This window comes from Garra rufa, chromosome 5 (assembly GCF_049309525.1).
Source record: "Garra rufa chromosome 5, GarRuf1.0, whole genome shotgun sequence".
Classification (NCBI taxonomy): domain Eukaryota; kingdom Metazoa; phylum Chordata; class Actinopteri; order Cypriniformes; family Cyprinidae; genus Garra; species Garra rufa.
The window spans coordinates 20,247,364-20,272,518 of NC_133365.1; the positions used below are offsets into that span (position 1 = coordinate 20,247,364).

Below are 25,155 nucleotides of genomic sequence, written 5' to 3' on the forward strand. Positions count from 1 at the left end.
CAGCATCTGTGCCAGCCTATTCCTGGTAAAGGGAAAAAGGCTTAAAAACACCAATTTTCACTCTCACTTTCCCACAACCCCCCGAGTCATTGTCAGGCAGCCCCGCAGTCTGTCTCTTTTTCCGTTTCTTTTTTTTCCTGTTTCTATTTCCTGTCTCTGTCAACTTGGCCCAATGAACTGGCGCAATAAAAGGTTTTGCAGAAAGTTCCAGGGAAGTTGCTATAAGCTATTTGTTGTGATAGGATGATTGCGATGAAAAAAACAATGGTGCTTGTGTTATAAAAGAGCTTAGTATTGTGGGATAATTAGATTATATAATTAGTGTCAGTCCAATTTGTCTACACACGGAATTCCAGGACTCATACGCGTACAGTTGCAATCAAAATTATTCAACCCCCTTGACCTGCAAGACATTTTGCTTCAGAGAACAAAATTGTATGAATTCCTGCCAAAATGGTCTAATACTGGAAAGAATTCATGATGTCCTTCATACAGTCATGATTTCAACTTTCTGCAACAGTGAAACACCCTCATAACTGGACTGGCCCACATCGACGTTTTACCATGTAGATGGTGTTCTTCTGCTTATAAACTTTGTTGTTGTTTTTTTGCACCAGACATACTGCTGATCCATAGGTCTAAAAAGTTCCAGTTTGGTCACATCACTCCGTAAAACATTCTTCCAGAACTCCACAGGTCTATCCAAATGGATTTTAGCATGTTCAGGCTAGGGGTTGAATAATTATGACATAGCTGTGTTATTAAAAAATCCTATAACTCAAAAACATTACATTATATATTGCTATTATCACTTTTAATACTTTAAAAATTAAAAATCCTGGATCTTTAGAAAATCTTGTATTTGTGCAGTCTCTGGGGGTTGAATAATTTTGAGTCCAACTGTATATTGTACCAATGTAGGGTGATTCATAATAATAATTCCTCTTTTTTGATTAACACACACTCTCCACATGTTTTCCTCTTCTTTGTTCTTCAGCTGAGTTTTGGACTCGAGTCTATCGGCTCCTGAAACCCAGTCCAAGTGTCGTCCACTACATCCTCACCCATTTTGAATGGCTATGGAGCATCATCAACAGGACGTTCCTCAGGGATTGGCTCATGCACAAAGTGCTCACAGGTTAGTTTTGTTACACCCACTCAGCATGGGTTGAGTATTCACATGTTCATTACATTGCTCATGTTTATTTATGTAGGGTCATCATAAATAATTTTTATTTGACTTATTGTTAGGTTTAATTTGTCTCTTGTGTAATGCAGAAATAAGTATGATATTCCCTGTGTCCCTGTGGCTTCAGGCATGTCAAGACATTTGTTAAAGTTTTGAATTATATGATACTAAAGTTACTGATAACTGCTACACAATTTAATTCCTGTCCTGTCTGTACCTGTCCAGTAAAAAAAAAACAATTTGGGTATCATTCAAAGGATGAAAACATTTTAACACAATTTTAACACAATTTCAAAGCCTAAATAAATTCGGCAGTAAATAGCTAAAGTTAAACAATAAACAAACGTCATTAATTAACATGACCTAAGAAGGAACAGTACTTCTACAGTATTTAATCTTGATGTTAATGATTAATGTTAATTTGAGCATTTACTAATGGATTGTTAAAATCACAAGTTGTGTTTGTTAACATTAGTAAATGCACTGTGAACTAACATGAAAAAACAGTGAACGACTGCATTTTTATTATATATATATATATATATATATATATATATATATATATATATAGTATTAGTTACAAATATAGATATTTTGAAAAATGTGGGTAACCAAACCGTTGCTGTTCTCTATTGACTTAGTAGGAAAAAAAGAGTCTATGTTGCATTATGAGCCAATGGTGAACATTCAAAAATGAGGAAACAGCACTTTTCACATTTTTCTCCAAAGCTTGTATGCCTGTAACTCAAGAAGCATTAAACATATTTTAGTGCCCTTTTAGATATTGGGTCTTAACAAACTTTCCTTTTGGCATCTTTATTGTTAATGCCCTATGAGATTCGGTTCCAGAGATATTGGAATTTCAGTATGGCTCCAGGAGTAAATTGTGCATGAAGAACACTTCCCTATGAGGCATGGGATTTGTTTCAAGCATGTTACAGTACTGCATGGTTAAACTCTTTGTAGCTTCAGAAGCTGTTAGAATGAACAAAATCCCTTTATCCAAATACACCTCAAACTGATTCAAATATAGAATCTTATGAATAGACTACAGTGCAGTTGTTTTAATAGAGGGAAACAAGATACAATTCTAATTTCAACATTATTTCTTCTTCAGACATTGTTTTTTAAATAAAATAAGTATCAGCTGTGTACACAGTGACCAACATTTGGTTTTCCACTACTGAAAATGAGTACCATTCAACAATCTGGACATGGAGCCTCATTGAAATCTCCATTTCTCTGGGACTGAATGATGTAGGGCCTTGAAAATTAAGAGTTTAAGTTTATTAATAATCTAAAACTCATATTGCAATATCTTTAATACTTCTTGAGCTATAGGCACACAAACTTTGGAAAAAGAATATTTATGGCACTCAGACTGGTTTGTTCAGTGCAGTTGTTTTGACAGAAAGAAGTGATATACATCTCTAGTTTTAAAATTATTTGCTTTTCAGACATTCCTCTTTAAAAGAAAATAAGTGTAATTTTTTTTTTCAAACTGACCCACGTTTGTTTTTTTGACCACTGAAAATGTGTACATTTTAACGATCACCTGGAGTCATTTAAATTTCAATATCTCTGGAACCAAATCTCATAGGGCATTAAAAATAAAGACGGCAAAAGGAAAGTTTGTTAAGACACAATTTCTATAAGGGCATAAAGATATCTTTATTACGTCTTGAGTTACAGGCTTGTAAACTTTGAAGAAAAACTCATAAGGAAGTGTTCTTTAGATATTCCTCTTTAAAAGAAAATAAGTGTCATATTTTTGCAAACTCACCCACATTTGTTCTTTTTTGACCACTTAAATGAAAAAAAAGCCACTGAAAATGTGTCATTTTAACGATTTATTCCTGGAGCCATATTGAAATTCCAATATTTCTGTAACCGAATCTCATATGACATTAAAAATATTCATCATTCATCTATCTTTCTTCAGAATCAATATTGTAAAAAAGCCGGGGACTTTTTTATATTTGTTCATTTAATTTCTTGAACGCCACTGCTAAATACACCTACTGCACTTTTAAAAAAAATAAAGCACTGTCTATTTTATTTGTATATTATGTGTATTTGTAATGTGTATCTTTGTTCTTATTTTTTTAAAACAAAGATGAAATAATGACAAAGATTTTTATCTTTGCCCACTTTGGCATAAATATCTGTCATTCTTTTGTATTTATTTATTTTTTACCATAAAAGCTTTGTTTTTAAAACAGAGAAATTAGTTTGCCTGTACTGCTCAGACAACTTGCAAAATAGTAAAACTAACATGACAAAGAATCATGATAAAATCACCAATCATGATTTTTCTGGAAAAATGATATTTTTCATATTGGCCATCGCTATACCAAGGTTGTAAAAGTGGCCTAGTGGTTAGATGAGTTTCTCTGTTCGCAAAAGTGGGGTATTACTTTTGTATTTTATGTCATATAAAATATCTTGAGCTTGTGTTAACCACCGACATTATTTCAGCAATTTACCCAAAAACAATTCAGAAAACCCACTAACCTCAGGATTACGCAAAATACGCAAACCCATTTCCAGGTTACCATAATGGTGAAATACATTGACTGGAGTCATCCAACTCCAACTTTCACTTTACTCAGCCAGTGTTCCAGTGTAAATATTTCTTAAGCTTGGTCTTCATGTCTTTGTAGGGGAAGAGGAGAATAAATTCACTCACAGAGTGTAAACATCAATTTTTTATCAGGACAGACATTGAAGCCTTTGCCTGAGTAACCATTTCCAGACCACACATGTGTAGTTTAAACAGACATTCTGTTTGAAATCTTGGTCGTTAGATTAGATTTCGTCTGTTTTTTAGATTATGTATTTAATCAATGTTTACAATGGCTTGGACATAGTTCAGATGGTGGTTTGCAATTGTTGCAATTTATCGTAAACTGCAGTTGTTTTCAGAGCAAATGGATGGGTGTGAATGAATTTGCCGTAGTTGTTTTTCTTTTCTTATAAAGGGAGTCTCTTTTATATCAGCATCCTTCCCTTATTTACTCAGTCACCACTGACTTGTTTTAAGTGGCCCATTTTCTAACGTACAGCCCCTTTTTTTATCACTTCCTCCCAGTTGGCGCTCTATAATTTTTTCCTGTAAAGACATTAAAGTCAGTTAAGCTTTATGTAATGTAAATGTGGTGGCAAGATACACCAGGGTCATAAGAGGCTATCGTTTCAATCTGCGCTCATTTCAACGAGTCCCGACGCCGGTTGCCATGGCAACGCTCCTGTAGTCTGCAAGAGGCCCTCAAATTCCTCATGTCCTTCACACCGCTGTGGGCCAAAGATTTCCTTGTGTGAGCCAAGTTACTGAATATCCTGAAGTATTGTTCCAGGAAAGTGTAATGGAGAGCATAGCAGAATAAGGCTACCTGTATGGTGGTATTTCTCAGGTTTTCTTGCTGATGCCTCCCTTTGAAAGTGGTAAAACGCACCTCCATATTAGATACATTTTTATTGAACACTTGCTGTGTGAAAAACATTTTCATTCCACTTTATATTTATACATATACAGTGGTGTGAAAAAGTGGTGTGAAAAACTGATTCCCTTCCTGATTTTTTTTATTTTTTTGCATGTTTGTCACACTTTAATGTTTCAGATCATCAAACAAATTTAAATATTAATCAAAGATAACACAAGTAAACACAACATGCAGTTTTTAAATGAAGGGTTTTTTTATGAAGGGAAAGCTAAATCCAAACCCACATGGCTCTGTGTGAAAAGGTGTTTTATTTTTATATTTGTTCATTAAATTTTTTGAATGCTACTGATAAATACATCTACTTTACCTGAAAATTAAACCACTGTTTGTTTTATTTGTATATTATGTATATTTGTAACATGTAACCTATCTTTGTTCTTATTTTTTAATAAGAAAGATAAAATAACGACAACGTTTTTTTTTTTTATCTTCGCCCACTTTGGCCTTAATATTTGTCATTCTTTTTGTTTTATATTTTGTTACCTTATAAGGTTTTAGTTTTAAAATAGGGAAATTAGTTTGGCTGTACTACTCAGACAACTTGTAAAATAGTAAAACCAACATGACAAAGAATCGTGATAAAATCATGAATCGTGATATTTCTGATATGATATTTTTGCCATATCGCCCACCCCTATGTACAACAAAAGTACCCCATGTGTTATTGATTTGTGTGCATTATTCCAAGTCTTCTGAAGTCAACTGATTACTTCATGTTGAAAACAGTCGGAAATGTACTTTTGTCATTCACTAAAAAAACTGAATTGTGCACTCAACACCATATAAGGAGTAGAGGGCGGAGCAGAAGACACTGCAGTCAAACCTCATTAGTTCTTGCATGTGTCATTAACAGATAGATTTGAGTTGGTGAAAGTGAATGAAATCTGGAAACTAGGAGTCTCCCGTGTTCCCTTACAATACCTCCGCCCTTCATTTTGAGAACCACAGCTGTATGAGAAGATTAGGCAATGTTGTATCTTATCTTTGCTATGTTTTTTTATGTTGCGAATCGTTTATTAGAATTTTTTTGGCTGTACACCCATAGATGGGGAAGAAAAATGTCCAAGAAATCTATCATATAAATATTTGAATAGTCCAGGGTCAGTAAAAACCTTAATGGTTTTAGGCTGTTGGCTTTCAACCAGAGAAAATAACTATTAAATAATGGGAAAAGGTTTTGTGTAGTGGTTGACTAAGATCTAGACATATATTTGATATAGCAAATAAGATGTATGCATACACTGCAGTTTGGGAAAGTAAGATTTTAGTGTTTTTTTTAAAGAGGTCTCTTATGCTCACCAATGCTACATTTATTTGGTCAAAAATGCAGGAAATATTGTGAAATATTATTACAATTAAAATTTTATTACAGTGTAGCTTAATATCATTTAAAACTATTTATTTCTGTCATACAAAGCTGAATTTTCAGGATAATTTCTCCAGTCTTCGTTGTCACCCGACCCTTCATAAATCATTTTATTATTCTGATTTATTATCAATGTTGAAATTAGTTGTGCTGCTTAATATTTTTTATTTTTTGGGAAACGTATGATATGTTTTTCAGGATTCTTTAATAAATAAAAAGTTTAAAAGAACAGCATTTATTTAAAATATAAATCTTTTAAAAAATATATAGTTCTTTACTTGGACCACTTTTTATCCATTTAATACATCCTTGCTGAATAAAAGTATTAATTTTATTTGATTTTAAAAAAGGGGGGAAAAATACTGACCCCAAACTTTTGAAAGATAGCATATATTGTTAGAAAAGATTTCTACTTCCAGAGTGCTGTTCTTTTTAACTATTTATTCATCAAAGAATCCTAAAAAATATTTCAAAATATTACTGTTGTTCCTGTACTCTTAATCTAATAAATGCAGCCTTGATGAGCAGAAGAAACTTCTTTTAGAAACTAAATCGTACTGATCCCAAATTTATGGCCTTTCACTGTGTTTGTCTAGACATTATTTTGTCTGATAATGTTTTTATATATTCTTTCCCATCACAGTAAGAGGCAACTTAATCCCAAGTCCCCCGACGTACAATTCCAAATATGACTACTTGAACTGGGAATCATATTCCAACATCACCTACTACACAAGAATTCTTCCACCAGTCCCTCAGGACTGCCCCATGCCAATGGGAGCCAAAGGTAAGAGACTGTAATCAAAGTTTACTCCAAATCAGTCCTTCTGAAGGACACATGATCCGAAAATGCATTTTCCTCATATTATTAAAATGCTCCAAGTACATCTGTATACTAAAGTCACTGGAAATCTTCTTAGGCTGTGGTAAAATCATTACATGTGTTTCTCAGGAAAAATGAAGCTTCCAGACCCCAAGCTTCTGGTTGAGAAGTTCATGTTAAGGCGGAATTTCAGACCGGACCCTCAGGGAACAAATTTAATGTTCGCCTTTTTCGCTCAGCACTTCACACACCAGTTTTTCAAGACTCACAACCGAGTTGGACTTGGGTTCACAAAAGGTCTGGCTCATGGGGTGAGTCAGAGTTTTTACTACCATTTTATCACTTAAAAAAAATAAAATAAAAAATAAGTGTTTGAAGGCACTTATGAAAGAGCTTCTGAAAAAAATCTGTGCAGATGGTTTTCTCTTGGACACTGAATCCTTGTACTTTAAAGGGATAGTTCACCCAAAAATGAAAATCCTAGCCATCCTATGTGAATATGACTTTCTTCTTTCAGACAAATACATTTGGAGTTATATTTAAAAATGTCATGGCTCTTTCAAGCTTTATAATGGCAGTGAATAGTGGTAAAGATTTTGAAGCAAAAAGTGCATAAATCCATCATAAAAAATATTTTTGACTTTGGAAGGCCTTTTGACTTTTGCTGTTTATCTAAGATGAACATGTGTTTCTTATTTATTTGGTTCCACTGTGCTTATTTTCAGTGTTTTATATTTAAACCTTGTGTAAGTTATTTCTTATTTTACATTAGGCCTATAACATGGTGTATTTGTATTCATTTTGTTCATAAATTAAACATTATATGTTTAATATAAGTAAAATGCACACAGGCATTTACAAGATTATGTATTTACAAGCTATTTAAAAGTGAACAAACTACTTTACCATCACAACTTGCCTTGTTGAGCACAGTTGCACTGAGTACATTATATTTCACACACTTTAAGCTCATTTATTTTCCAGATGTAACAGGATTTGTCCATTGAATTGAATTGTTCGGTTTGTAATGTGTACCAAACTGAAATCTTTGTGAATGGTTCAATACGTGTAAATTCTTCAATGAGAAGTGACAAACGCATAAGTGCAGTGGAGAGAGCAAAGCAAAACACCGGTCATGCCTACTGGAGCTTAGACTAAGCCTACATTCTACGTCATCCGCTGAAACGCCACTCTCTTATGTACATGCATACGAAAGTTAGCGGAAGCTAGAGATTGCAGTTTATAAAGTTTTAAAAATGGATATAATTCTTACACAAACACATTGATTTGCTTCAGAAGGCCATTATTAAAGGGTTACTCCATCCCCCCTGAAAAAAACAGCATATGCTGGTTACGTATGTTTTGGTGCTGGGATGCTGGTTTTAGCTGGTTTATGCTGGTCCAGCAAAGGGCCAGCATAAACCAGCAAAGGACCAGCATAAACCAGCAAAGGACCAGCATAAATCAGCAAAGGGCCAGCATAAACCAGCAAAGGGCCAGCATAAACCAGCAAAGGACCAGCTCAAACCAGCAAAGGCCCAGCATAAACCAGCAAAGGACCAGCACAAACCAGCAAAGGGCCAGCATAAACCAGCAAAGGACCAGCATAAACCAGCAAAGGACCAGCATAAATCAGCAAAGGACCAGCACAAACCAGCAAAGGGCCAGCATAAACCAGCAAAGGACCAGCATAAACCAGCAAAGGACCAGCACAAACCAGCAAAGGGCCAGCATAAACCAGCAAAGGGCCAGCATAAACCAGCAAAGGACCAGCATAAACCAGCAAAGGGCCGGCATAAACCAGCAAAGGGCCAGCATAAACCAGCAAAGGACCAGCATAAATCAGCAAAGGACCAGCACAAACCAGCAAAGGGCCAGCACAAACCAGCAAAGGAGCAGCACAAACCAGCAAAGGACCAGCATAAACCAGCAAAGGACCAGCACAAACCAGCAAAGGGCCGGCATAAACCAGCAAAGGGCCGGCATAAACCAGCAAAGGACCAGCACAAACCAGCAAAGGACCAGCACAAACCAGCAAAGGGCCAGCATAAACCAGCAAAGGGCCAGCACAAACCAGCAAAGGACCAGCACAAACCAGCAAAGGACCAGCATAAACCAGCAAAGGGCCAGCATAAACCAGCAAAGGGCCAGCATAAACCAGCAAAGGGCCAGCATAAACCAGCAAAGGGCCAGCACAAACCAGCAAAGGACCAGCACAAACCAGCAAAGGGCCTGCATAAACCAGCAAAGGGCCTGCATAAACCAGCAAAGGGCCAGCATAAACCAGCAAAGGGCCAGCACAAACCAGCAAAGGGCCAGCACAAACCAGCAAAGGGCCAGCATAAACCAGCAAAGGGCCAGCACAAACCAGCAAAGGGCCAGCATAAACCAGCAAAGGGCCAGCATAAACCAGCAAAGGGCCTGCATAAACCAGCAAAGGACCAGCATAAACCAGCAAAGGACCAGCATAAACCAGCAAAGGGCCAGCATAAACCAGCAAAGGGCCTGCATAAACCAGCAAAGGACCAGCATAAACCAGCAAAGGACCAGCATAAACCAGCAAAGGGCCAACATAAACCAGCAAAGGACCAGCACAAACCAGCAAAGGACCAGCATAAACCAGCAAAGGACCAGCATAAACCAGCAAAGGACCAGCATAAACCAGCAAAGGACCAGCATAAACCAGCAAAGGACCAGCATAAACCAGCAAAGGACCAGCACAAACCAGCAAAGGGCCAGCATAAACCAGCAAAGGGCCAGCATAAACCAGCAAAGGGCCTGCATAAACCAGCAAAGGACCAGCATAAACCAGCAAAGGACCAGCATAAACCAGCAAAGGGCCAGCATAAACCAGCAAAGACCAGCACAAACCAGCAAAGGGCCAGCACAAACCAGCAAAGGACCAGCACAAACCAGCAAAGGACCAGCATAAACCAGCAAAGGACCAGCATAAACCAGCAAAGGACCAGCATAAACCAGCAAAGGGCCAGCATAAACCAACAAAGACCAGCACAAACCAGCAAAGGGCCAGCATAAACCAGCAAAGGACCAGCATAAACCAGCAAAGGACCAGCATAAACCAGCAAAGGGCCAGCATAAACCAGCAAAGACCAGCACAAACCAGCAAAGGGCCAGCACAAACCAGCAAAGGACCAGCACAAACCAGCAAAGGACCAGCATAAACCAGCAAAGGACCAGCATAAACCAGCAAAGGACCAGCATAAACCAGCAAAGGGCCAGCATAAACCAGCAAAGACCAGCACAAACCAGCAAAGGGCCAGCACAAACCAGCAAAGGACCAGCACAAACCAGCAAAGGACCAGCATAAACCAGCAAAGGGCCAGCATAAACCAGCAAAGGACCAGCATAAACCAGCAAAGGACCAGCATAAACCAGCAAAGGACCAGCATAAACCAGCAAAGGGCCAGCACAAACCAGCAAAGGGCCAGCATAAACCAGCAAAGGACCAGCATAAACCAGCTAAAACCAGCATCCCAGGACCAAAACATACCTAACCAGCATATGCTGTTTTTTTTCAGCAAGGCCCAATTTAAAAAATTTTCATTAATCACTTACGTGGAAATTCCCAATGCTAATCTGACTTCACTACAGACAACTCAAACAACTAAGTTGTTAATATAATAACTACAGTATCTCGCTAATTCCCTTAATTCCCAGAATACTTACAATATAATCCAATACTTCCCTGAAGTATGGTGATGGCTTCCCGTCAAGAAGCTACTATCATTACCTCGATCACACATGAGCACACAGGTCTTTAGCATCTATACACTCTCACCGCCCTTCTCAGCTGTACGCTGTTACCTCACCCCAAGGACGGCTCTATAGTCTTCCAACACTATCACTGTCTTCGCGGTGGTCTTTTGAGCGTATAATCTTTAGTACTCCTATTCCTCAGATGCGCTGCATATACTAGACACCACTCCCAAGTTGCTCTTTGCAGGAATGAAAGTTTAATTCACAGCCGGGAGCCCACTGGTCGCAACAACCAAGAGAGACTTCTTGAACAGAAAGATACATGTACATTTATACCTTGTAGTTGAGTGAAAAATAAATATCACTGAAGTCTTCTTCACTGTAATTGATTATACTGATCTGGTTATTGGTTTGTCATATGACTTAGTTCTACTTTTTCAAGCACTTTTTGGGTAAGTATAGATTCTTTTATTATGGAGACATGGTCTTTGATTTGAGCATCCTTAGTCTGCGCCTTTCTGGACAAGCCTATATTGAACACATTTTTTTTAACGTAATCTAAGACCATTAAATACAAATTTCCATCACACGCCCATGTCGTTCCAAACCCATAAAAGCTTTGTTCATCTTCGGAACACAAATTATTTTTGATGCATTCTGACAGCTCTCTGGCCCTCCCATAGTTAGCAATGTAATTAACCATAGTTTTACAAAGCTGCGAGAATACTTTTTGTAACGAAAACAAAAAACAAAAATAACAACTTTATCCAACAAATTTTTTGATCACTTTTTTGTCGAGTATCCACTGTGCGCAAACAGCGTATGCTGTTTTGTGTCAGCAGCGCCACACGGATACGTTGTTCCTGTTCAAATCAAATCGTAAATAAACATAGAAAACGTATCCGCATGGCGCAGCTGACACAAAAGAGCATAGGCTGTTTGCAAAAACAAACAAAGCTTTTACAGGTTTGGAACAACATGGGGGTAAGTGATTAATGATAAAATTTTCATTTGGGGGTGGAGTAACCCTTTAACCCCCTTGGAGCCAAGTGGAGTACTTCTTATGATGGATGGATGTACTTTATTTTGCTTTAAAATATTGACCACTATTCACTTCCATTATAAAGCTTGGAAGAGCCAGGACATTTTAATATAACTCATATAACTAAAAGTCATATACACCATGGCTTGAGGGTGAGTAAATCATGGGGTATTTTCATTTTTGGGTAAACTATCCGTTTAAAGACCTTTTTAGGCAGAGAAATAACTTAATGCTGTTTTTTCACAGTGGGATATGCAGGAACCACACCAATACTCATATTACATATAGCGTTGGAAGAAGTGGGGGAAGGGTCAAAAAATCTTTCAGTGTCAGCACACAAGCATAATATTTTATAATATTTTATAGGATGGTGAAAATTAATATATAATTGACTGTTTAAAATGAGTGTTGTACAGTACACTTTCAAAAAAAGCGGTTTAAAACTGTCCCAAGGTACAAAAGCTAAAAGGTATGTCTTTGTACCTTACTTAACCCTAAATGGTACATGTTAATACCCTGAAGGTACATACCAGTATTAAAAAAAGGTACATTTTAGTATCTTTTGAAATTGTGATGCACCAGCAACAGTTCTGAATGCAGTGAAAACTTTTGAATAATAGTTTTGTACAGTATCAACTTCTTAGAGTGTCTGTGTTTGGTTGCATCTTGAAAACTAGGTGGATGCTGGACACGTTTATGGAGACACTCTTGATCGCCAGCTAGACCTCAGACTGCAAAAAGACGGGAAGCTGAAGTACCAGGTACCGTTCACCAGTTAAATATCAGGCATGATGTGGAGTCATCAGTCGTGCTAGGCTGAGCATGTCTCCAAGTAAATGTGATATGTCATTATGTTCATACCTCATTCAAGAAAGATAAGCAGAAATAATTTGTATATATAATTTGTAAAATCTGTAAATATGATTGATCACTCCCAGGATTAAAGGGGATCTCTTAGATTTAAATAGTTTCACTTTTACAATTCTTATACCATAAAAGTAAATTTATCCCGAATCATATGTACCTGTTTTACAAATAATATATACAGATTCTTTCCCCTGTGCATATTCAGTTGCTTCATTTCACAGCTGTGTGCAAGTATTTCCTTCCGAATGACTCTGCGCATAACCTCATAGTGTGGCCACGGAATTGTGGGTGTGAACATGTGGTTTTTGTTAAGCCTCAGTGATGTCATTTAAGATACTGCACACTGTTTAGACTAGTAACAGTCAGTCTTTAGTGGGATTGGTCTTTAGTGGGACACTTTTTGTATATAGGTTGGGAGAGTTTTTCTCTTTAAAGGAGTAGTTCACTTTCAGAACAAAAATTTACAGATAATGTACTCACCCCCTAGATATCCGAGATGTCTTTCGTTCTTCAGTCGTAAAGCAATGATGTTTTAGGAAAAAAATTCAGGATTTCTCTCCATATAGTGGACTTCTGTGGTGCCCCGCCCCCAAGTTTGAACTTCCAAAATGCAGTTTAGATGCAGCTTCAAAGGGCTCTAAACGATCCCAGCCAAGGAAGAAGGGTCTTATCTAGTGAAACAATCGGTTATTTTTAAAAACATTTCCAATTTATATACTTTTTAATCTCTATACAGATTACACACAGAGCTAGACAAGACAAGCATTTGAGGTTAAAAAGTATAGAAATTGTATTTTTTTTTTTTTTTTAGAAAATAACGATCGTTTTGCTAGATGAGACTTTATTTTTCCTCGGCTGTGATCGTTTAGAGCCATTTGAAGCTGCATTTTGCAAGTTCAAACTCGGGGGCACTATAGAAGTCCATTATATGGAGAGAAATCCTGAAATGTTTTCCTCAAAAAACATACTTTCCTTACGACTGAAGAAAGAAAGACATGAACATCTTGGATGGCAAGGGGGTGAGTACATTACACTGTCAGAAAAAAGGGTACGGTTGGGGTCCATTTGTGAACACTTAGGGTACAAATGGTGAAGTTGTACCCTCGATGGGTCATAGTTGCACCTTAGAGTACTCATATGTACCATTTAGGGGTAAAAAAAGGTACAGATATGTTTCCAACTGCCAGAGGGTCCACGTTTGTACCATTTAATCCCCAAAGAAAGGTACAATCACTTGTGGGACCAAAGGGGTAAGCCAGATGTCTGTAAATGTTTGTTCTGAAAGTGAACTACTCCTTTAAGATGACTGGGAAAAAATATCCCAGTTAAACTGAATTCACATTTGGGCTTGATATTTTTTAATTTTTTTTAAATAAGTCCTCTGCTTGCAAAGGATGCATTTGTTTGACCAAATCACAATAAAAAGCTATATTGTGAAATATTACAATTTAAAATAAATGTTTTATGTTTTAATATCTTTTAAAATTTAATTTATTCATGTCATGGCAAAGCTAAATTTTCAGCATCATCACTCCAGTCTTGAGTGTCACATGATCCTTCAGAAATCATTCTGATATGCTGATTTATCAGTGCTGGAAACAGTCAGGCTGCCTAATATTTTGAAAGCATGGTACATTTTTCAGGATTTTCTAATGAATAGAAGCTCAAAAATGTAACTTATTTGATTGTTACTGGTAATGCAAAGAGATAAGAGACAACATTTCTGCATTTTACCATTATTTTTGTTTGGCTCTGATCTAGGTGGTCAATGGTGAGATATACCCCCCCACAGTGCTGGATGCACCGGTCAAAATGAGTTACCCACCGTCTGTCCCGCCAGAGCAGCAGTTGGCCATTGGGCAAGAAGTGTTTGGACTGTTGCCGGGTCTCAGTATGTTCGCCACCTTGTGGCTGCGTGAGCACAACCGTGTGTGTGATATCCTGAAACAAGAACATCCAACCTGGGGGGATGAGCAGCTGTTTCAGACCACCAGGCTTATAATTATAGGTAAAGATTTCCTCATATCCTGTGGATTTTCTGTTATTTGACTTTTAGAACAGTCAGTATCAAAATGGGCTTATTACAATAACAATGTTGAGAGAATGCTTAAAAAATATATTACATTGAAAATTGCACAACCAGTGTTGTTTTTTATATTTAAATTATTTAAAATGTTTATATTTCAAATTAGTTCTATCATTTCTATAAAAATAAAATTATGTATAAAACAGTATGTTCATATTATATTACAATTATATAAAAAATATGCTAACTGTATATTAAAAATGTGATGTTTTTAAAGACGTGTGTTATGCTCATCAAGGCTGCATTTATTTGATAAAAAATACAGAAAAAAACGTAATAGTGCAAAATGTCATATAAAATAATGGTTTCTATTTTAATAAACTTTCAAATAAAATTTTATTCCTGTGAGGCAAAGCTTAGCTGAATTTTAATTAGTATCAATAATATAATTATTATTTTTATTATCATTATTATTATTAAGTATTGTTTTGCAACCTGTGATACTTTTTTCAGGATTCTTTGATGAATGAAAAGTTAAAAAGAACAGCATTAATATAAATCTTTTATAACAATATAAGTCTTTGCTATCACTTTTTATAAATGTAACACATCCTTGGTGAATAAAAGTATTAATTTCTTTCTTTCTTTCAAAAAAAAAGAATAAAAATGTACTGACCCTAAACTTTTGAACGGTAGTGTATTTTGTTAGAAAATTGCAGTTAATATTTAACTGTTTTCAACATTGATAATAAATGAGCGTATTAGAATGATTTCTGTAGAATCATGTGGCACTGAAGACTCAAGTAATGATGCTGAAAATTCAGCTTTGATCACAGGAAGAAATTATATTTTAATGTATAATAAAATAGAAAATGTTATTTTACACCTTAATTATATTTCACAATATTCAATTTTTTTCTTTACTTTTGATCAAATAAATGCAGCCTTGATGAGCATGAGAAACTTCTAATAAAAAGCTTGTAAAAATCATACTAATTCCAAAATTTTGAACGGCAGTGCATGCAATACTATATATTTTTTTTTTAATTGATTGACTTGATTTTTTGTGTGTGAGGAACTTTTAATATTAATATATTTTATTACATTCAAATATTATATTTTACAAACACTGAATATTTTAAATGCTATTCCATGTACTGTAGGCATTTCAAGAGTGTTTGTTTGTATTTACTAATTCAATAAAAGCTTTAAAGTAAAAATTTTGACGTTTAACTCCAGGTGAGACCATTCGTATCGTGATCGAGGACTATGTGCAGCATCTGAGTGGTTATCGACTGAAGCTTCACTTTGATCCCACGCTGCTGTTTACCTCACAGTTCCAGTACCAGAATCGCATTGCTGTGGAGTTCAATCAACTTTACCACTGGCACCCGCTCATGCCTGACAGCTTCCACATCGATGGAGAAGAGATTCACTACCCTCAGTTCATATTCAACACCTCTCTCCTCATCCACTTCGGGGTGGAGAAGTTAGTGGAGGCCTTCTCCACCCAACCCGCAGGACAGGTAATGGCGTTGGAGGGCTGTGGGGGAGAATTTAATGACTTAAACATCTGTTCTAAAAGACAAACAAAGAAACTCTGTTTCAAAATGAGGTGCAGTGACCCTTAGGCTGCGTCTGGGCTACATTTCCTTAGGGTAGTTAGTAGTTTCTTAGGTCTGTTTTTGTCATTTCAAGAGTCATTTCCAATGAGTTTACCATCCTCATCGATTGAAACATGTCTGTGAGTGTTTTATTGCAGGCAGAACATGCAAGAGTTCTCCACGGTTCTTCTCTCTTCATTTACTTACATGCAATCCCAAATAAATAAGACTTTCTGTGTTCTGTGGAGATTTTTACTTTAAAAAATAAATTTTTGAGAGTATGTTGTTTGAGTAAGTTCTGAAGTCTCAGGTGTCCCCAGAATGTGCCTGTGAAGTTTCAGCTCAAAATACCCCACATATAATTTATTATATTATTTTCAAAATGCCTATTTTGAGTGGAAGCAAAAACACGCTCTTTTCGTGCATGTCTCTTTAAATGCAAATGAGCTGCTGCTCCCCACCCCTTTTTCAGAATAGAGCTGTGCCTTTACAGCTCATACCTCAGTTACGCTAAAAAAACACATCTGTTTGGTTTTGATTATCATGTCTATAGCACTGAAATGCGCTTTAAACCATATTAGTTTAAACTTCTGATATAGGGTTTTCTGAGCGCGCATATCCGAAGCACACGCACAGAAAGCAGCTGTCACATGGCATGTGAGTACTAAACCAAATTCTCTTTCATGTCTTTTTGCGCTTAAACTGTCAGATACACACAAGTTTATATTAAAAACACACAAGTTACAAATACAGTTGGTTATGACTGTGAAGGTAAATATCTGGGGAAGAAATTGCATGTTTATTACAACAATTAGCATGCTTTGCTCGAAATGTTGCCATGGCGTTAAAATTGGGACACCGCTGTTGCTTGCGAAAACAAAATGGCGGCGCAGTGGGTGAAAACATGCAGACTAAGGGGCGTTAATATTATAATAAGATCTCCTTCCTACATCACTGGGGGAGCGAAATCTGAGTGGTTCATTTTTTCACAAGCTTGCAAAAAAAAAAAAAGTTACTGGGTTTTTCTTTTTGACATTTTCTCTGACATACCCATTGGCTAAATTGATTTATCAGCTGGGGTTGTATATGGATTACAGTTGTGTTGATTTTGCGTGGTTATCTATATGGACTCACAAAGATGGATTATTTTTCAAAAATCCTCAGTTTGTTTTCACAAAAGAAAGAACACTTTTTACATCTGGGAGAGAGTATGAGAGTGAGGAAATGAGTGGTTTAACTGAACGTCTCGGTTACGTATTGTAACCCTCGTTCCCTGAAGGAGGGAACGGAGACGTCTCGTCGAGACCGACGAATTGGGATATCGCCTGGATAGACCAATCTACTTCGTGTGTATACAAACGAGCCAATGAATATTGGCATGCATGATTGCAGCCAGCTGCGGCTGATCACAGCGTGAGCATATAATACGCAGCAGGTGCATGCATCATCAAGGTTTCGCTGAGGAGCTGGGACAGGCCCGGCCGTACAGCGGTGGTACAGGAGCCTCGGCGACGGGACGAGACGTCTCCGTTCCCTCCTTCAGGGAACGAGGGTTACAATACGTAACCGAGACGTTCCCTATCAGTCGGTCCGTTCGACGTCTCGTCGAGACCGACGAATTGGGATCCCTAACAAAGCGCCGTGGCTGCTGTCCCTTCCAGTGTCCTGAGCGGGCCCCCTGGGACCCGTTACTGGCTTTGGCCAGGGGCTCGCATCAAGGAGAGTCAGTCACTGCTTTATAACTCAGCACCATCTATTTCAGTGAAACTGAAGCACTGGGAATATGCGGAGCTCACGTCCTTCCGATAGGAGGTTCGGAGCAATACACATATAACTCAATTCCGGTTTATATGGAAGATTGGAGGTGATTGAACCCTCGTATACTGGTAGAAGTACTACCGGGGAAACACACAGCCTCTAGGGCGCAATGTGGAATTGTAAGAGATGCAACTGAGTCTCTACGTAGAGCCTAGCCCTCTATCGGTTCTGAAGGATTCATCGAGTGAGGGCCTGACGCCTGACGTTCCGCTACGTCGGCTGTCAAGCTCAGCGGAGGAGCTCGACAGAGCTACTCTTAGGTTACTCTGGAGCAGTATAGCAAGCCGACCCAAGGCCTCTCTGTGCCTACCCGTTTGAGGTGAGAACACAGGAGGAAACTGTGTCTACACGAAGGCTATAGAACCTTGTGAACGTGTTAGGGGTCGCCCAGCCCGCCGCTCTACAAATGTCATTTAGCGAGGCGCCACGAGCCAATGCCCAGGAGGATGCGACACTCCTAGTCGAGTGCGCTCTCAGCCTGAGGGGGCAGGGCACACCCTGAACCTGATAGGCCAGGGTAATGGCATCCACTATCCAGTGGGCCATCCTCTGCTTGGAGACGGCATTCCCCTTCTGCCTGCCTCCATGACACACAAAGAGCTGGTCTGAGGTCCTGAAGCTTTGTGTCCGGTCAACGTAGCATCTAAGTGCTCGGACGGGGCAAAGCAAAGCTAGGGCTGGGTCTGCCTCCTCCGAGGGCAGCGCTTGCAGGCTCACCACTTGGTCCCTGAAGGGAGTCGTGGGAACCTTGGGCACATAACCTGGCCGGGGCCTCAGTGTTACCTGGGAATCCGCCGGGCCAAACTCTAGGCACGAATCGTTGACCGAAAATGCATGCAGGTCTCCTACCCTCTTGATGGAAGCCAATGCAAGCAGGAGCAGAGTTTTCATTGAGAGAAACTTCAGCTCAACTGACTGCAAAGGCTCAAAGGGAGCCTGCTGCAGTGCTGAGAGCACTAGCGACAGGTCCCAAGAGGGCACGGAAGGGGGCCTAGTGGGATTCAATCTCCTGGCTCCCCTAAGAAACCTGGTGACCAGGTCGTGCTTCCCTACCGACCTTCCTTCTATGAGGTCGTGGTTGGCAGCTATAGCAGCCACATAGACTTTAAGGGTTGAGGGGGACAGCCTACGCTCCAACCCTTGCTGCAAAAAGGAGAGCACGGTTCTGATCGGGCATCTTCGGGGGTCCTCTCCCCGGGAGGAACACCAATCAACGAACAGGTTCCATTTAAGGGCGTAGGCATGTCTAGTAGACTGCGCTCGCGCCGAAGTAATAGTGTCAACTACCCCTTGGGGTAGGTCACTTAGAACCTCCGCGTCCCGTCCAGGGACCAGACATGTAATTTCCAGAGGTCTGGACGCGGGTGCCACAAGGTGCCCCGTCTCTGAGTCAGAAGATCCTTCCTCAGAGGAATTTGCCAGGGAGGGGCTGTCGCGAGGAGCATGAGTTCGGGGAACCAGGTCCGAGTGGGCCAATAAGGGGCTACCAGAAGGACCTGCTCCTCGTCCTCCCTGATCTTGCACAATGTCTGTGCGAGAAGGCTCACTGGGGGAAACGCATATTTGCGGAGGCCCCGCGGCCAGCTGCATGCCAGTGCATCCGTGCCGAGTGTGCCCTCGGTCAGGGAGAAAAAGAGCTGGCAGTGGGCTGTCTCCGGGGAGGCGAACAAATCTACTTGAGCCTCGCCGAAGCGTCTCCAAATCAGCTGAACCGACTGGGGGTGGAGTCTCCACTCTCCGGGAAGCGCAGCTCGTGAGAGCTCGTCGGCCACACGGTTGAGCAACCCGGGAATGTGAATGGCACGAAGCGACCTCAGATGCTTCTGACTCCACAAGAGGAGATGACGGGCGAGTTGCGACATGCGACGGGAGCGTAGACCGCCTTGCCGGTTGATGTACGCAACGGTCGCAATATTGTCTGTACGGACCAGCACGTGTTTGCCACGTAGGTGCCCCTTGAGGCGGAGCAGGGCGAGACGTACTGCAAGCAACTCGAGGCAGTTGATGTGCCAAGTCAGCTGGGGGCCCGTCCAAACCCCTGAAACTGCCTGTCCGTCGTACGTGGCTCCCCACCCGGTGGCGGAGGCATCCGTGTGAACCACAGCATGCCTGGAGACCTGTTCCATGGGTACTCCAGCCCGTAGGAATGAGAGGTCTGACCACGGGGTGAAAGTCTGGCGGCAAGCCGGAGTTATCTGAACCCGGTGAGAGCCGCGAAGCCACGCTCTCCTCGGGACTCGGCCATGGAGCCAGTGTTGAAGCGGTCTCATATGGAGCAGCCCGAGCGGTGTCACCGCCGAAGCTGCTGCCATATGCCCCAGGAGCCTCTGAAATTGTTTCAGTGGGACCGCTGTCCTGCTCTTGAACGTGTCTAGGCAGTTCAACACCGACTGAGCACGTTCCTGCGTGAGGCGTGCTGTCTGGCTGACCGAGTCCAGTTCCATACCGAGAAAAGAGATTCTCTGTGTTGGAGAGAGTTTGCTCTTTTCCCAGTTGACCCGAAGACCCAACTGGCTGAGGTGTGCGAGCACCAGGTCCCTGTGTTCGCATAACTGAGCCCGAGACTGTGCTAGGATGAGCCAGTCGTCGAGGTAGTTGAGAATGCGAATGCCCTGTTCTCTGAGGGGAACAAGGGCCGCCTCCGCGACCTTCGTGAAGACACGGGGGGAGAGGGACAGCCCGAAGGGCAGGACCTTGTACTGATATGCCCTGCCTTCGAACGCGAACCGCAGAAAGGGTCTGTGGCGCGGAAGGATTGAGACATGAAAGTACGCGTCCTTCAGGTCGATCGCTGCAAACCAATCTTGGGGACGGACACATTTGAAAATGTGTTTCTGAGTGAGCATTTTGAACGGTAGCCTGTGAAGGGCCCTGTTCAAGACGCGCAGATCCAAGATCGGTCGAAGCCCGCCGCTTTTCTTGGGTACTATGAAGTACGGGCTGTAAAAGCCTGTCCTCATATCGGCTGGAGGGACCGGCTGTATCGCTTCCTTCGCCAGCAAGGAAGCGATCTCTGCACGCAAGATGGGAGCATCTGCGGCCCTGACAGAGGTGAAGTGAATCCCTCTGAACTTGGGAGGGCGCCGGGCGAACTGAATCGCATAGCCGGAAGTGATGGTCCGAAGGAGCCAGCAAGATGGGCTGGGAAGCTCTTTCCAGGCCCCCAGAAAATGAACAAGCGGCACAAGGGGGACCATCGGCGTACCCGCGGGGGAGCAGCGATGAGGGGGGCAGGGCCCCTGCCTCACAGTCTCGTTGCCGGACCGGGGCGGGGTCAGAGCGTCTGTATGTTGAGTGTGTGAGACGCTTACCTGCGTATGAGCCGATGGTGCGTGAGTAGTCCGTCTCGCCGTACTCTCGAACCGCCCATCGTCGCTCGCTGGCGAGGGGGGAGGACGGGTGAGGCGCAGGGATGACCTGCGCACTCCCCGTAGTCCCACATGGGGACCCAGAGATAGAGAAATTTGCTCTTTTGTCGAGTATTTGGGTACCACCGACCTGACGGTCGGTGGCGGGGAAAAAACAAACAAAAGATTCTCCGCCCGGCCCTCCTCCGGGGGAGGGAGTGGTGCGGTCACCATCTCCCGAAGAGCAGCATCCTCCATCTCTGGGTCGCCCGTCTCAGGGTCTCTTGCTCTTACGCTTCCCACTGGTCTTTGTGGGGGCCTGGACGGGCTGGGCGGCTGCCCGGCGACCGGCTCCACGGCGCCGTTGTGAAGGCTGCTGCGGTGGCTGCTGTGGAGCGGAGGCGGAAGCCGGGGGCCGCCCTCGGCGACGAGCAGACTGGGGTGCCGCCGGCGGACGGGTGGAGGCAGCAGCTGTACGCCGGGGCAGGATGTGACTGATGGCCTCAGTCTGCTTCTTGGCCGCGGAAAACTGCTGGGCAAAGTTCTCCACAGCGTCGCCGAAGAGGCCGGTCTGGGACACCGGAGCGTCGAGGAACCTGGTCTTATCGCAGTCCCTCATATCAGCCAGACACAGCCAGAGATGGCGTTCCTGGACCACCATGGTGGACATGGCACGACCCAGAGACCGCGCGGTCACCTTCGTCGCACGTAGCGCGAGGTCCGTGGCGATACGAAGTTCACGGAGAACTTCTGGGTCGTGACCACCCTCGTACAGGTCTTTCAGTGCCTGGGCCTGATGCACCTGTAGCAACGCCATAGCGTGAAGGGCGGAACCAGCGGAGCCGCAGGCCGCATAGGCACTGCCGATCAGAGCCGACGAGTGCCTACAGGCCCGGGACGGGAGCGACGGATTGTTGCCCCGCCAGGTGGAAGCGGCGCCCGGACACAGTTGCATCGCAACCGCACGCTCCACCGGCGGGACGGCCGTGTATCCCCGCGCTGGTCCGCCATCAAGGGTGGTTAGGGAGGAAGTCCCACTCGAGCGGTTTCGGGCAGTGAAAGGTGCCGTCCACGTTCGGGTGAGTTCTTCATGCACCTCCGGGAAGAATGGCACCGGGGTGGGGCGCTGAGAACCAGCGCGGGCCACCCCGAGATACCAGTCATCCAGCCGGGAGGGGTCGGGACGTGATGGAGGGTTCCATTCAAGCCCTACCCTCTCGGCGGCCCGGGCAAGCATAGCCATCATCTCCGGGTCAGTATCGGGCACCGCTGACCGCCCAGTGGACGACAGTGTGCCCTCCTCCTCCTCAGAGAGGTCTGGCTCTCCCCCCGATGCTGCAACCGACATCTGTTCGTCGGGGGGGGCCCCAAAAGTAACGGGCGGTACCCCTAAGGGAGGTCCAACCCGCTCCCCTGAGAGCCCCGGTGGCGACGGAGTGTCGGTGGAAGGAGGAGCCCCCGCCGATGGAATGGGCGGGGGGTTCCTCACCGTCACCGTCAGACCGGGCAGCCCTCTGCTTCCAGCGACAACGCCCCCCCGGCGTTTGCCTGGAGGAACGTTCGTTCTGGGCAGAGGGACTGGAACCCCGCCCCTTTGCAGGAAACGGAGTCTGGTCCGCAGCTCCGTGATGGTCATCCCCCCACAATGAGGACATGACTCATCCACGAACGCTGCCTCAGCGTGTTGTAAGCCCAGACACGTGAGGCAGTGTGCGTGGCCATCACCCGGCGCCAGGAAACGGCCGCACCCAGAAACGCACGGGGAGAAAGGCATGACGCCTCGTCTTTAAAAAGACGCTCAACCCGTGGAGCTCTTTTTTAGAAATTCACTCTTTTCAAAAATTGCTCTTTTAGGAATTTGCTCTTTTAATGCTGAGGCGCACAGGGGAGATGGCCGCAGCAACACAGAAGGTGGATGGTGAAGACCAGCTGTGTGCTTCCACTCGACACGGAAGACCACGCCGCTGAAGCGCCGTGCCGCCAACACAAAAGAGACAAAGGAAGGTGAGTGTTGCTTCTTGGCTCGTTCCACAATAATGGTCCAGCTCCGAAGCGAAAGCTTGATGATGCATGCACCTGCTGCGTATTATATGCTCACGCTGTGATCAGCCGCAGCTGGCTGCAATCATGCATGCCAATATTCATTGGCTCGTTTGTATACACACGAAGTAGATTGGTCTATCCAGGCGATATCCCAATTCGTCGGTCTCGACGAGACGTCGAACGGACCGACTGATAGGGAACAAGTTTAGGCAGAAATATTTGCAGTGTTTACAATTAAAGTGTCAGGTTTAATCTGATTGAGAATCTGATATGGCAGGGTGATTTCGTTTAGATAAACTGTGAGCTGTTTTCATCATAGCACAATCAGGTTTATGAGTAGGATCCCACCAAATATGTGCCTGCTTAATATCAACAAAATACTGCTGAACCTGAACTGATGTTGGGCAGCACTGAATTCCTCATTCCAAAATTCCTACATACAATATACATGACATACATAGTATTATATATATATTTTTAGTTAATATACAGTTAAAGTCAGAAGTTTGCATACACCTCTATTTTACCAAAATAAGAGGGATCATACAAAATGCATGTTATTTTTTATTTAGTACTGACCTGAATGAGAAATTTCACATAAAAGATGTTTACATATATTCCACAAGAGAAAATAATAGTTCAATTTATAAAAAAAATTACCCTGTTCAAAAGTTTACATACACTTGATTGACAATACTGTTATTACTTGAATGATCCACCGCTGTGTTTTTTGTTTGTTTGTTTGTTTAGTGATAGTTGTTCATGAGTTCCTTGTTTAACTGCCCACATTCTTTAGAAAAATCCTTCAGGTTTTTCAGCATTTTTGTGTATTTGAACCCTTTCCAACAATGACTGTATGATGTTGAGATCTGTCTTTTCACACTTAGGACAACTGAGGGACTCATATGCAACTATTACAGAAGGTTTAAACCAGAAGGTTAGTCCTCAGTGTGAAAAGATGGATATCAAAATCATACAGTCATTGTTGGAAAGGGTTCAAATACACAAAAATGCAAAAAAAACTAAGATTTTGTTAGACCTGAAGGATTTTTCCAAAGAAAAAACAGCAGGCAGTTTAAGTGTTCAGGACAAACAAGGGACTCATGAACAACTATCACTAAACAAAAATCATTATTAAGAGTCAAGCGTATGTAAACTTTTTTCATTTTTATAAATTCAGTTTTCTTTTGTGGACTATATAGTAGTAGCAAATGTCTTTTCAATGCAATATCTTGTTCAGGTCAGTACTAAATAAAAAATAACATTCATTTTGTATGAACCCTCTTATTTTGGTAAAAAAAAAAAAATTAACATTTTGCAGATACTGCAAGGTGTATGTAAACTTTTGACTTAAACTAGATGTTTGCTGATTTTTTAAAGATTAAGTATAATTTCACTACTGAATTTAATGTACAGCATATGTTTTTTTTGTTTGTTAGTAATTAAGGTTAAAGAGGGCATCTTTTGTATTTTTAATCATAAATCTCTTTTTGTGTTATGACAGATTGGAGGTGGTTATAATATTCCCCCAGTGGTGAGCAAAGTAGCTGAGGGGGTCATCATTGAATCAAGAGAGCTTCGACTTCAGCCCTTTAATGAATATCGCAAGAGATTCAATCTGAAACCCTACACGTCATTCTCAGAATTAACAGGTATGATTGTTCTATCACTTTTAAAGTTTTCTTAAATTAAACTCAAAAGAGAAGACAAATCATCAGTATTGATGCCTGTTAAATGCTTCTCATGATTTCTTAAATTCACTGTGATTCAGATTTTTGATAAATTTAGCATTACATCAACTGCTCATCAA

At 41.7% G+C, this 25,155-nt stretch overlaps 1 protein-coding gene across 1 annotated transcript in view; it reads left to right on the forward strand.

Moving 5' to 3' along the window:
• The window catches only part of ptgs1 (prostaglandin-endoperoxide synthase 1), a 31,254-nt gene that overhangs the window by 1,890 nt on the left and 4,209 nt on the right, over positions 1-25,155 (forward strand). Inside the window, exons 4-10 of the mRNA XM_073841451.1 lie at positions 998-1,138; positions 6,702-6,845; positions 7,011-7,192; positions 12,318-12,401; positions 14,269-14,515; positions 15,773-16,059; positions 24,850-24,997. Coding sequence (XP_073697552.1) covers positions 998-1,138; positions 6,702-6,845; positions 7,011-7,192; positions 12,318-12,401; positions 14,269-14,515; positions 15,773-16,059; positions 24,850-24,997 — 1,233 coding nt within the window. The remainder of the gene's footprint in view (positions 1-997; positions 1,139-6,701; positions 6,846-7,010; positions 7,193-12,317; positions 12,402-14,268; positions 14,516-15,772; positions 16,060-24,849; positions 24,998-25,155) is intronic.